This window comes from Drosophila subobscura, chromosome dot (genome assembly GCF_008121235.1).
Source record: "Drosophila subobscura isolate 14011-0131.10 chromosome dot, UCBerk_Dsub_1.0, whole genome shotgun sequence".
Classification (NCBI taxonomy): Eukaryota; Metazoa; Arthropoda; class Insecta; order Diptera; family Drosophilidae; genus Drosophila; species Drosophila subobscura.
In genome coordinates, this window is record NC_048535.1 from 880,384 (window position 1) to 894,456 (window position 14,073).

General features: G+C 40.6%; 1 protein-coding gene across 5 annotated transcripts in view; it reads left to right on the forward strand.

Moving 5' to 3' along the window:
- The window catches only part of LOC117902914 (zinc finger protein 2), a 47,140-nt gene extending 33,718 nt beyond the window's left edge, over positions 1-13,422 (forward strand). Inside the window, exons 6-12 of one of the 5 annotated variants that reach the window (XM_034814484.1) lie at positions 3,242-4,702; positions 4,767-5,455; positions 5,542-5,682; positions 5,748-8,705; positions 9,778-10,381; positions 11,857-11,923; positions 11,982-13,422. In XM_034814484.1, the coding sequence (XP_034670375.1) occupies positions 3,242-4,702; positions 4,767-5,455; positions 5,542-5,682; positions 5,748-8,705; positions 9,778-10,381; positions 11,857-11,873 (5,870 nt within the window). In that variant the 3' untranslated portion in view covers positions 11,874-11,923; positions 11,982-13,422. Of the gene's footprint in view, positions 1-3,241; positions 4,703-4,766; positions 5,456-5,541; positions 5,683-5,747; positions 8,706-9,098; positions 9,270-9,777; positions 11,599-11,856; positions 11,924-11,981 lie in introns of those variants that run through there. The other 4 variants (XM_034814486.1, XM_034814488.1, XM_034814483.1 and 1 more) reach the window with 4 other exon arrangements.
- The last annotated feature ends 651 nt before the right edge of the window (positions 13,423-14,073 follow it).

Below are 14,073 nucleotides of genomic sequence, written 5' to 3' on the forward strand. Positions count from 1 at the left end.
CTCCGACTCCTCTTTGGTACGGTGCGCGATGCCCACAATCCCAAAAGGCAAACATACATATCCACTCCGCAGTGTGAGATTCCCATATCAGATGTGCGGCGTCGTGCGGGACCGAACCGCAGGCATGGCACCTAACCACAGAGCACAGAACAGGCCACGCAGAGACACAACAAACAGTCGCCGCACACCGCTCTACTTCACTCCGCAGCGCATCGCATAGCATCGCATCGCACCGCACCGCACCACACCACATGAATCTGAGCCTGGCAATGCGCGCGCCTTCTACTCACCCACTCCTCCTCCTCCACAGATGTTGATAATTGCACATGCCGCTCCGCACCACTGTAGGGTGTCGTGTCGGAGGCTTATATGCAAAATTGAAATGCTTGCTAACGTAGACAATGAGGCTCATACGATTTTCGTTGTCTCCCTCTGGTTTCTTTGCCTGCTGCTTCGTTCCGTCTAAAGAGTCTTTGTGTTTGTGCCTGCGGATTCGAAAAGCTGGCCTTGTATTTCGGGATGCGACTGCTATTGCTTTGCTCCTTTTTCACAGTCTTTGCTTCTGCCTCAGTCTGCGTCTGCGCCTCTGCTTCCGCTAAAGCTTGCGCCTCAAATGAGCCTCAACAGCATTATAGCTAGCAAACAAAAAAACCAAGAAAAACAATTTGAATTAACTATCTCAAGCAATTATGGGAGACGACAGTAAGAATATCAGCGAGCACTAAATAATGGTCATTTGATTATCGTAAATCGTGTGGACTCATGAATATAAGTACATATTTACATACATATGTACATATATACATTATTAAACATACCCATCATATAACATAACCTTTCCGTCTTCGATTTTCAAAGTGTTCCCCAACGTGTTTTTGTTTTTCGCACACAATCACTCTTCGCGAAGGTATGGGTATGTATGTGCATACTTATGTGAATATGTGGCTAAATTTGATTGTGCTGGCAATAAAGCGCTGCATAATGATACTCATCTTAAGTCATACATAAGTATTGAAGAAAAAACTGCTGGACGCTCGCATCCGAAAACTCCTCTTCTTGTATACTCTTGCAGAGCGTATTATGATTTTGGGCAACGCAGACAAGGAATACTTGTACATACTACGCGTATGTAATAATGTTGTGATGTGTTTTGATGTGTTATGTGGTTTTAAAATCTGCGCTTTAAATCTTCCCTTAAATTATTCTAATTCTCCGCTCTATCGGATATACTGTATTCCATGCCGAAGCCTCAAACTTCTCTATTATACCCGGTACTCGAAGAGTAAATAGGGTATATTGTATTTGTGGCCGAAAAATTTAACACACAGAAGGAAGCGTTTCCGACCCTATAAAGTATACATATATATTATTTAAGAATATCAATAGCCAAGACAATATACCTATTTCTGTATGTACGTCTGTCTGTCCAACTATCCGTCTGTCTGTGCTGATGAACGCCTAGTACTCAGAGACCATAAGAGATAGGCTATCCAAGTTTTGCATCCAAATTTCTGTCTGCTCACACTATTTCAATTGTATTTCAAAATTTCGCCCCAGACCCTTCCTACAAAGGGCAAATCCCTTGCTGTTGTGTCCACAATTTTGAAGATAAGAGTAAACTAAAAATGTAATTCCATAGAGAATGACCATATCTAGCAGATCACCGAATAGGGATTAGATTGGATTATTATTCTAGCCAGAATGAAGAAATTAAAAACTTCTCCCCTTCCAGCAGATTTGCGTATGCTTGCTCGTTGTTGTCATCTCGCACAATATCTCGCTCGCACACTCTGCCTCATGCAGTTTGTGACTCTGGTGGCGGTTCTGGGGGAAAGGGGCGAGCTTAAAGTGCGTGATGGCATGAGAAGTGATGTAGATGACATAAGTAGACATAATGTAAATTGTTAAATTCGAAAAAATCGAAAGTTTACATATGTATTGACGTATGTATCACACAAAGGTTACATATGTATCACACCAAGTTTACATTCAAATGAATGTACATACATACATATGTTTATAATGACTAGGTACAGGGTACAAAAGTTGTGACGCGTACGAAGCGGCTCACAAACGTTCCTACTCGTTTTTGAGTATGTTTATGCGTTTGTGTGTTTTCACTTTTGTTCCCAGGAGCGACAGCGGTAACAGCTGCGCATGATTATGGCCTATTATTGTACAAATGTAGGTATGCTAGTGTTTATACGCATACATATGTATGTACATAAATATGTATGTATTTGCATATGTTAAGTAACTAAGAAGTTGAAAAATTTAAACAAATGAACTACCACTTGAGCATGTTCGATTTGGTTAGATTTATTCATTCAGCTGTCTTAATTTTTCGGCTCATGCCCACGTCCAGACCACCGCCCCTGCTACCAACATTGTCCTTCGGTTCTCGGTTTTTATTTTGATTCAATCAAACTGTATGGAAATTTCTTGAAAATTGATAATGGAATTTGAGACAGAACACTAGATTCCCCGATTTCCACTTTGAACCCTGCGCCACGCTTCGTTGCTAGCAATTAACTCATGCAGCAGCTGAGGCCAATCTTATGACCACAGAATCAATCTCCTGCGCTGGTCGACTAGAGTGCAATAATGTATGATAAATGATGACGGGAAAGGGAAAGACTTCTTCGTATTGAGCTTTATGTCTACCTTTCCGATTCCATGCAGTTCCTCTGCTCTCACATAACAAACTAGTTTGTTAACAGATAACAATATCGATGTAGAGATTGTGAGCTTCCAAAAGTTGAAATGGAAGATTTTTCGATTATTTTTATTATACCCGGTACTCGAAGAGTAAATAGGGTATATTGTATTTGTGCGAATAACGGTTGTATGTAAAGCACAGAAGGAAACGTTTCCAACCCCATAAAGTATATACATATATTCTTGATCAGCATCAATAGCCGAGTCTATGTCTCTCTGTCTGTCTGTCCGTCTGTCCGTCTTGTTTGTCGGCTAGTTCTCTGAGACTATAAGAGCTAGAGCCACCAAATTTTGGCTCCAGACTGCTGTATGCTCACACTGAAACCAGTGTATTTAAAAAATGAGCCACGCCCCTTCCGCCTCCGCAAAAGGGCGAAAACCTCCCAAATCTACAATTTTGAAGATAGCATAAAACTAAAAGGCCATCCATGTACTCTAAGGACTCGAAACTGAAAATGACTTGTTTTCAACATAAGTTACCACTACCGTTCTTCTTTAACGTTTTTATATGTATATATTCCAGATATAATTTTTGAAGCTGGCTTCAATATAGCAACAACCGCACCGGTTGGGGGATCATCAGACGTCGGCTCTGCAGCAGCAACAGCGGGATGTTCGGTCGCCGCCGCTGCAGATAGCAACATATTATCTCCAAAGTCTACCTCAAGTTGCTCGACATCGTGTGGCAAGAGTATAGGTCGCACTGCGTCTCCAAGCATAAATGACTTTAGTTTGAGTGCTTCAAGCAGCATTCCCACCACAGTTTTCAAGTGCAATTTGTGCGAGTACTTTGTGCAATCGAAGAAGGACGTGGCCAGCCACATTGAATCAGTGCACCCGGGGGCGGAGGGTGACGACTTCATGAGTATACCAACCAACACGGCAGCTCTGCAAGCCTTCCAAACTGCTGTTGCAGCTGCAGCCTTAGCGGCGGTCCAACAACGCTGCAGTGCCATCCACATGCCTAGAGAAGCAGATACGGATATGGATCCTTGCATAAGCGACTGCCCCATAGACATTAAGCGTGAGCGTCTCGAAGTGGATGACGATCCAATGACGGGTATAGAGGACAAAAAATCAACAGCCAGTCTAAATGAGGAGGCGCCAAAATCGTCGGCAACAAATACAACACCTACAGCACCAACGGGTGTGCAGTGTCCCCTCTGTCTAGAAAATGGTTTCCGAGAGAAGAAATTGCTTGAGACCCATTTAACGGGCGTGCATAGCGTCACCAAAGATGGCCTCTCCAGGCTCTTGCAGCTGGTCGACAGTAAGGCCTGGAGTGTAGCCACTGATTTCCCATCTCTAACCGCAACTTCGAGTATTACATCCCATTGCACTTCCAAATTGGAAGACTGTGCGACAACCACGGGGAGTGTAAATACCGAAGACTGTGAGTCGAATAGGATCCCTGCTGCCGCAGCAGCCATCTCCACCGCAAGCTCAGCTGGAATGCAAGGACTCTCTTGCCAGCAGTGTGAGGCCATCTTCAAGCACGAGGAACAGCTGTTGCAGCATGCACAACAGACGCAACACTTTCCAGAGCAGAATGGAGAGTACATCTGCCTCGCGAGCAGTCACATCAGCCGTCCCTGCTTTATGAGCTTCAGCGCACTCTCGGCAATGATCACCCACTTTAAGGACTCTCACATGAGTCTAGTTATCTCGGAGCGCCACGTCTACAAATATCGTTGCAAGCAGTGTTCCCTAGCATTCAAAACACAGGAAAAACTTACCACACATATGCTCTATCACACAATGCGCGATGCCACAAAGTGCTCCCTGTGCCATCGCAACTTTCGTAGTACACAGGCCCTGCAGAAGCACATGGAGCAGACGCACTCCAACGATGGACCTGAAACTGGAGTTGCGGCTGGCAGTACCAGTACGAATAGTCCCGGACCACCAACACCAACACAAAGCTACTGCGAGATAGGCAAATTATCATCGGGGGAACGAGAGCCCCCCATGGCCAGTAACCCAGGTATGACAGCATTTACGAACAAAATCCAGGTAATATCGATCCTCATCGAGAGTTATATTTTTAGGGCCAAAATCGAATGACACCTCACGGCGTTCACTATCACCGCTGAGATTAGAGATGAAATACACTAAAGAGACGGCGCAACTGTCACCCTGCCCCAGTCCGCACAACCTTGACGCAATCCAAACCCAGCAGCAGCAGCACGAACATATGGCCACACTGACAGCGGCGTTGCTTAAGCAGCAGCAGCAGCAGTGTCACCCAGAGGCAGGCCTTCTGTCGGTAGATCCTTTATCGTTTTCCGCAGCCGACTTTGCTCAGCAGTTGCAGGTAGTGCCACCGCAATCTCAGCTTGGGGCTTTCGGAGTCGCTGGCATTAATCAGCAATCCTTGCAGGGCCTACAAAATCTACAAAATCTGCAGCACATGCAGCAGCAATTTAGTGCCGTTGCTGCCTCTTCGGGAATGCCAATTAACCCGGTGGACATGCTCAACCTTATGCAGTTCCATCATTTAATGTCTCTTAACTTCATGAATCTGGCCCCACCACTGATATTTGGCGCGAATACGGCCACCGGCAATAAAACTTCAACAGCCGGTGCCCAAAACAACGGCATGACCTCCTCTTCCTTATCAGCACCAGCTTCCCAAACCCCCGACATGCAGATTGGAAGCGGAGTATGTAACTTGACTGGAGAATCCTCCAACGCAAACAATCCCACGGCCCAGCATAGCGTCAATAGTAACTCTCAGGTGAGTGATTTTTTACTTGATACTGCACAACGAGAGTGCGGTTATTGGTTATTCGGTTTAAATCCTTATCTATTATCTACCAATAGATGAACAACAACCAAAAGCGAGCTCGCACACGCATCACAGACGATCAGTTAAAAATATTGCGGGCACATTTCGACATAAATAACTCGCCCAGCGAGGAGAGCATTATGGAGATGTCGCAGAAGGCGAATCTGCCAATGAAGGTAGGTGCATGGGTGTTAATTGCCTCGAGTAGATCTGTTGTGACTAAGTGCCTTTGACATTACAGGTGGTCAAGCACTGGTTCCGAAACACACTGTTTAAAGAACGACAACGCAATAAGGACTCACCCTACAATTTCAATAACCCACCGTCAACTACCCTAAACTTGGAGGAGTACGAGCGCACAGGCCAGACCAAGGTAACACCCTTAAATGATATTGTCAGTTCAGCGACGCCCGCAACCATACCCACGTCGTCAGCGGTTTTGTCGGCTCCATCCGGAAACGCAAACTCTAAGGAGAACACAAATGCCACGGTGTCGGCACCTGCAATCTTGCCTGCTCCTGTCTCTGGTTCCGCATCCCGCCCAGCGTCAACCAACTCAAGTGGCAATATATCCGATTATTTAAGCAGCAATTTGTGTTTTGGACAGCAAGAGAGCAAAGAACAGAGCCAGCCGTGTCCCGTGGAAGTGCAAATAAAATCGGAGCCGCAGGACGAGACGATTGTGTCCAGTGAACTTGCATTTCTCAGAAAGCAACAGCAGCAACAGCAAGGCTTTCATTTTTTTAAGCATCAACAGCAGCAGCAAGGTGATCCTCCGGAGCAGTCCCAGCTTCAAGATCCTGACACCCTACAAGATCAATCGCTTCTCGGAGGCGCATCGCTTGCAGTTCATTGCCACAACCAGCAGCAACTGCAACAGCAACAGCAGGCACAAACGAATAGCTGCGAAACCAAATCAGAGAGCGGAAGTTCTGATGTAATGTCGCGTCCACCAACTCCAAATAGTGTGGCTGCAAGCAATTTGTATGGCAGCATGAATGACTTGCTGAGCCATCAGCTAGAAAACATGGGGAGCAACATGGGTCCTCCCAAAAAAATGCAAATTGCTGGCAAGACATTCGACAAAGGCACGGCCCCCGTGTCCAGCTCGGCAACAGCATGCAATCAGTTTGAGAGTAATTCCTCTAGCTCGTCGAATTCATCGTCGACGTCGGGAGGTAAACGGGCAAACAGAACACGTTTCACGGACTATCAAATTAAGGTATTGCAGGAGTTCTTTGAGAACAATTCATATCCAAAGGACAGTGATCTAGAGTATTTAAGCAAACTGCTGCTCTTGTCACCCCGTGTCATAGTGGTGTGGTTTCAGAATGCCAGACAGAAGCAACGCAAGATTTACGAAAATCAGCCAAATAATTCACTTTTCGAGAATGAAGAGACGAAGAAGCAGAACATTAACTATGCGTGCAAGAAGTGTAGCCTGGTGTTCCAGCGCTACTACGAGCTAATACGTCACCAGAAGAATCACTGCTTCAAAGAGGAAAACAACAAAAAGTCGGCCAAAGCCCAGATTGCTGCTGCGCAAATTGCCCAAAATCTAAGTTCGGAAGACTCGAACTCTTCCCTGGATATACATCATGCTGGCATCTGTCCTCCGGGTCCTATGGGGCCGCTGGGTTCACAGATAATTTCTGCCGCCCCTGTGTCTATCGTAACCCCATCTACACACGCAGGGTCCCAGCCTTTTGGTGCTTCGCCCTCGCCACAGCATATATTTAGCAAGTCGTCATCACTCACCGACTTTAGCCCATCCACGACTCCAACGCCTCCGCAGCGGGAACGAAGCAATAGTTTGGACCAGCCGCATCGAACCGCATCAAAGTTTGACTGCGACAAATGTGACATGCAGTTCATCCATCTGGAGCTATTGCGTGAACACCAAATGATGCATCTGATGAATCCAACAGCACTCTTGGCCGCTGCCGGTCAACACCCCAATCCAGACGCGAGCTATGGTCCATTCGGTAGCATACTGCAAAGTCTGCACAATGCAGCGGCCCATCAGCAGCAGCATCAACAGCCTCCAACAAAAAAGCGAAAATACTCGGATAGCTCTTCCAACGCAGATGATGTAACGTCCGTGGGGGAGATGGAGACCCCACAAAAGAAATATGAATTCCTATATCAATATTTTATGCAGCATGAAACGAACTCCGAGCTCAAACAGCAGTTCCTAATGCAGCACCAGCAACAGCAGCAGCAGCAGAAAGGAAATGAAACGGATTTTGAATTGGAGTTTTTAACTAATTTCTATCAACAGAGCGAGCTGAAGAATGTCAGCAACTATGACTTCTTGCTACAATATTATCGCAAAAGTGAAGAAATATCCTTGAACACAAAGTCGCCACAGCAGACATTCAGCTCCAGCAAAAAGCCAACGATTGAGTTCCTGTTGCAGTACTATCAGCTTAATGAGTCGAAAAAGTTTTTTCAGTTAGTTGCCTCGCCCCAAACGATGCCTGATGGTCAAGGGTACCAACCGTCGTCGCAGTTGCCGAACGCGACGGCGGATGAAACCATGAATGTTATCGGCGAACCAGAAGAGGGACAGAAATTACAAGACCAGTCACAGAATAATCAAGAGCACTCTAACGTCGGGAGAAAACGTCTTGGAAAAGCCGACTTGGCCGGCGACGACAAGAAAGAACAGGAAAAGTTGAATAATAACAGCATTACAATCAACTCGAGTTCATCTGAATCAGCTCAGTTCACACCAGTTAGAGTTGAAGCATGCGAGACGCAATCAATTGAAATCAGAGACCATCAGCAACCGGCAGTGACACCCACTTTAATGTCGATCACTGAGGATGAAAAATCTTTATTTGGCAGGTCACCACAAAAAAACGATAAAGAGAAGTCGCAGTTTTTTCAAAACCTTGAGGACTTTTTGGATGCCACAATGATTGAAAACAACTCTCAAACTCTAACTTTTAACGATGACGACACTGCTAGGCAGAAAGATGATGCTAAAATCTCCTCAAACCATAAGGTCCATGAAAATGTAAATTCAGTGTCTCCGGTCAATGCCCCATCTAAGCAGAACAAGCGCCTACGCACGACAATACTTCCCGAGCAATTGAACTTTTTGTACGAATGCTATCAATCCGAGTCGAATCCCAGCCGAAAAATGCTTGAGGAGATATCCAAGAAAGTAAACCTGAAGAAACGTGTGGTACAGGTAAGCTAACAATTATTAACAATAGTTGTACAAAGTACATTAAATGCATAAGACAACTGCAATTAACAAGCCAAATAACACCAACTGTGGTGAATACAGTAATAGCAACTAAGTTGCTTTACTATTTTTTGAGATAAATATTGATGTACATTTATTTGTATCATTATCGACAGAGGTTTTTACATATGTATATTAAATCGTTCGGAAGATAAGATATTGTAGGATTATACTACAGATCCAGTTTAAAACTGTTTCTTATGGGCTACAGTTTCTTCTTGTTCCCATTGAGCACCATCCTTTTTAAGATTTTTATTACGATCTTCCCTTTTTGGTATCAAATTATTGATTTATTTCTTATATTTCTTTATGCTTTCTTTTAATTTTGTTATTTAGTGATGAGACAACAATTGAAAACGTGAGATGAATTACCAAATGAGTATCCAGTAAATAAAAACAAAAAATGTAAATCGTATTCGAGGGACATCATACAAAAATGTATTGATAAGACACTGGTCTTTCGAACCTGCAGTTTGTTGAACTTGGCTCGAAGAAAAGGCAATAAAGGTAATTTAATTAATGTGAGAAGTGTTTGCCGCTATGTATTAACTGAAAGCAAAGGACCGTACAATTTTCATTAAGTCGTCTATATCAAATCAGCTCTTAATTGTCATCTATTTTATAAGGATATCAATTTCAAAGCAGTTGGGGTACTCACTCACTCGGCTGCATATAGTAGGTGAGCGATTTGGATTGTGTGTTTGAGCTTAAGCATAAAAAATGTATTCAGCTTTTCCCACAAACACCTGTTTTTCGACTTTTACAGCATGAGTCAAAATAATGGTCTTTGACAGTTTCTGTAAGATAGCTTCAAAGACGCGGAAGGAAGGAAGTTTTCAAGGAACAGACAAGAGTCTGCAAGGTCAAAGACTGAACATTTTTCAGATGTACCAGTGCTACAGTAGTGAGCTATGATATTCAGGTCCTTGGTGGCACTAGTCTCACCATATTTTTAATGAAAGGAAATCAGTCTAATACATAAACTTACTTACTTACTTTTACATTGATCTTACAGGTTTGGTTTCAAAACTCACGTGCCAAAGACAAAAAATCTCGAAATCAGCGGCATTATTCGCATATTTCGGATGACAATAGCTACGACGGCTCCAGTGGCAAAGAGGTTGGTAATGACATGAAGGGAAAGTGCGTCTCCGTTGTACAGGACCACGACATGGATTTGCAGGACTGCCAGCTTTGCCAAGTCACGCAAGTCAACATGCAAAAGCACGCTTTTAGCGTAGAGCATATATGCAAAATGAAGGAGCTTCTTGAACAAACCACCGAACTATATGCCAACAGTAATGGCAGTGGCAGCGACGATAACGATTCCGACAGAGAAAAGCGCTTCTACAACCTATCAAAAGCTTTTCTATTACAGCACGTTGTTTCCAACGCTGCTAGCATATCGACACAACGCCATGCGCCAGGTGCTGGTACTGGCCCAGACACAGATGTGCTCCCAGAAAAGAACTGTCTGCTTAACTTTGACGCCGCTTCTTGCGAGAGCAAAGGCCATATTAAGCATCATTCGGCTTCCGACGTTGGAAGTAAGGATGTACAAAATGTCGGTGGAAATCAGGATCTCATGCAACAACTATTCAACCGAAATCATATCACCGGTAAGAAAGGTTACGACGACATAATAACAGAAACTCTGCTCTTACTGATCTAACCTACATGCCTATCTAAACCAGTAGCAGTACCAGTAGCTACACCCTTAACTCACCATAAACGTGGCAGCATTATTATTTTCATTTTGTATTTTGTTTGTTTAATCGTTCTTAATGTGAAATAATTTATGTACATTTGTTGAATTGTCTATAACTGAAAATATTTTTTTGTTGCTTTGATCATTCCATTACTGAATCCCCATACAAACTGCTTTGAAATGGAAGTCTTCATAAAACAGCTCTTAAATTTAATTGTTCAGAAGATTAGTTCGACTCTCTTTAGAATAGGGACCTGAATATGCATACAGTCTGTTTTCAAAGAGTAAGACATTGTGATGTAAGATTCATAACGAGTATTTGCGTAAATAAGCTTCAGTTGGAAACCGATGCATCGGGAAGCGCAAGCAGCCACAAACAACAACAAAATGTGTGCTGTTGAGTTTTTAAAAGAAAAAATCGATACTTTTGAAACTGTCAACTAGTTGTGCAATGCACTGTATAAGTATGTATAAAACGCAAATGTATTGGCATTGTCAAAGACTAAAACTATGTTGTTTTAAACAAACACTATTATCGTAATAAGTATACAGAACTTATAAATAGGAATACACTTTAAAGCCTCGCAAAATTTTACATTATACTATATTTTTACATAATGTTAGGATAGGATTCATTCAACTTTATTAGATACATATTTTATGCATATAAATAATTATTTAATAGGAGTATGAGGTGTGCGTATATTCAGCTAGAAAGTATTTGAAAAATTTAGTGAGGATGAATGTGACAACTTCAGTAAATTAATAAAAACACTAAAAGTGAATGCGACAGAATTAGTAGGTACTGTAGTACGTGGTACTACTACTACTTTTTTTTTATCTAATTTTTGTTTCTCAACCTCGCTCAAGTTTACCAACTGGTGTCATATGTCTCTCTTTTTCTTGCAATGTCAATATCTTGAATATTTACGAATATATTATGTATATCTACAAATACATATGCATATGTACCTTTTTATATGTACATATGCCGATTCAGCCCTTGTCGCAACTATTGCGGATTCTTGATTATGATAGTTGTTTGGTAGCTTAATTAGCATTACGTGTTTAAATAATAGACAAAAATAAATACAACAACCGAAATAAACTTATATATAAGTACGTTATTAAAAACATGTACAAAAATAAATCTTTTATTTTATTCAAATCAATTCATTGCATATTAGCGTTTTTTTACTTGTTTGGTTTTATATATTGTTTGCATTTCTGTTCGTTACATTTTTGTTGTCCTTCTCAATTATGATGGAGACATTTTTATTTCAGTCCTGGCGTATAGCACACATGCTTCCATATTTAATGGGCGTATTTTTGGATGTACATATCTATGTACATTATGAATAAATTTAGTAACGCATCTTTTATTAGTTATAGGTGGAAAATGAACTGAAGGGCTACCATTATCTTGTCATTGTGGATAAGGATTAGAGGGCAGGTGAGTTCTCGAAATACTTTCCAAGCATAGTATATTAATCAATATGGATTTTATTCAGATTATGGAGAAAGGACGAAGAATATGATTAAAACACTTGATGTGAAGGATAATTACACTCCAGCATACATACATATTAACCATACTATGCAAACTTGAAAGTTCCTATTTTATAGAAATACATACATACATAAATGAAATTTTTGCCATTTCATGATACTAAAAATGAATACATGTATAAGAAATCTCACGAATACCTATGTACTTCAACCTTAGTATGAATTGCAAAATGATACGGAAGTGTTCCTAACTATTCAAAATATAAATATAGCAATAATCGAAAAGTTTATACATATAATTGCAGAAATGGAAGGTTAAACGTTTATAGGCCATGGCAGCTTCTACCAAAAGTAAATATTATGACATATATATATACTGACTTAACAAAAGCATTAGATTTAATGAGATGCAAACTGAGTTCCTAGCATTTGATTGCTTTATGCCTTTGTTTTCTATTTTAGAATATAATCATAGTCACAAGAATACAATTAATACTTAGAAGCTACTTCGGCTTGCCGAAGTCCCTTTGGACACCTATCAAAAACTGATACATGCTTAGTCTTTAAAGTATATCCTTACGATTAAAGTTTTGGATCAGTGTGCAGTGTGGAGTGTGCATCAACGAAACGAACAAAAGATAAGAACTATTGTTTTATTATTACCTAAAAACGCGGAGGTTAAATGTGCCAAGGATTTATTTCGCGAAGCATGCATATAAATACATATGTACATTTGTATGTTCATATGTACATATGTACCTTCATGGTTAGCACATTCTATGACTAAAGCCACATTATTATTTAATATTCGCTTTCGAATGAGTTTCAGTTTCTATTACAAAATATTAATATACTGTCATGTGTATTTAGAGCTGCTTGGCTTTAATAGCACACGGGTTCGATTGTTGGATAAATGGATACCCAGAAAAATTACTCTTATTTAGTCCTGTCAGATAGCATCCTTGTTAAATATGTATTTGTTATTAAATATCACACTATTATTTACTATTTACTTAATTCTTATTTATTATTTTGAAGATCTAAAGAGCTAAAACGTTAGGCAGTGGTTACAACCAATATATTTCACAATTACATAATTTTGTAAGGCTTCCTATTACAGTTCTGAGTTTTTTGTGGGAAAGCTCAACATAAATATCATACTGTTACATACATATGCTTATGTTTGAACTCTTCTTGCCGTACTTCCATCTAGTTAAAAGACTTCAAAAACACATGGGCTAGCCAAATAGCTAAATGAAAACAGATTTGAGAAGCTTAAGAGCGATTCAATTTCTTAAAAAATCGTATTGAAACTCAGTTGATACTTATGTTCCTTTCACCTTCTCTCTCCATTATACACGTACTCCCAACATAGCCTAAGTGTAGACTATGTTAAGAGAGTTAAGAAAAACTTTACTAAAAAGTTCCTATAGTATTTAATATGAAAAAACCCAGACAAAACCAAACTACATTTTATTGTAACTTTAAGAAAAATATATTATATACATACATATGTATATGTATGTATGTATGTATATGAAATGCGGGTATCTGTTTATTCAATTTTTTAATCTCAAGGTGTTTCATGGAATACACCTTTGAATATATTACAAACTATGAGTAAGAAAATGCCAGTATTGAACAAGAATAAATGTTGTATCAAAAAAAATGAAAAAACTACAAACACCACATACATATATATATATATACATATATGTATATAATATTATTATAATAAAAAAAACATAAATGCAGATACAAGAACGACATAAAATCCTCGCAAAGCCTTCGATGAAAATACGAAGGCAAGTTTATTACACTTGCCAAAGTTCCTGTATGTACTTGCAAAAGTACATATGTATGTATGTAGGTAAACATCCATGCGCTCATGCATACATGTACATGAACCCCACCCTCAACACACAGAATATAATATGGGGAGCTCAGATCATGTTACATTGCAAACCTCCTTATACATAGACATACAATACATATATGACATATCATCATATACATACATACATAAATAACGAAAGCCTCAGACTAGATTTGACAGCTCACTAATACTATTAACATGAAAATGTTTATTTTCTT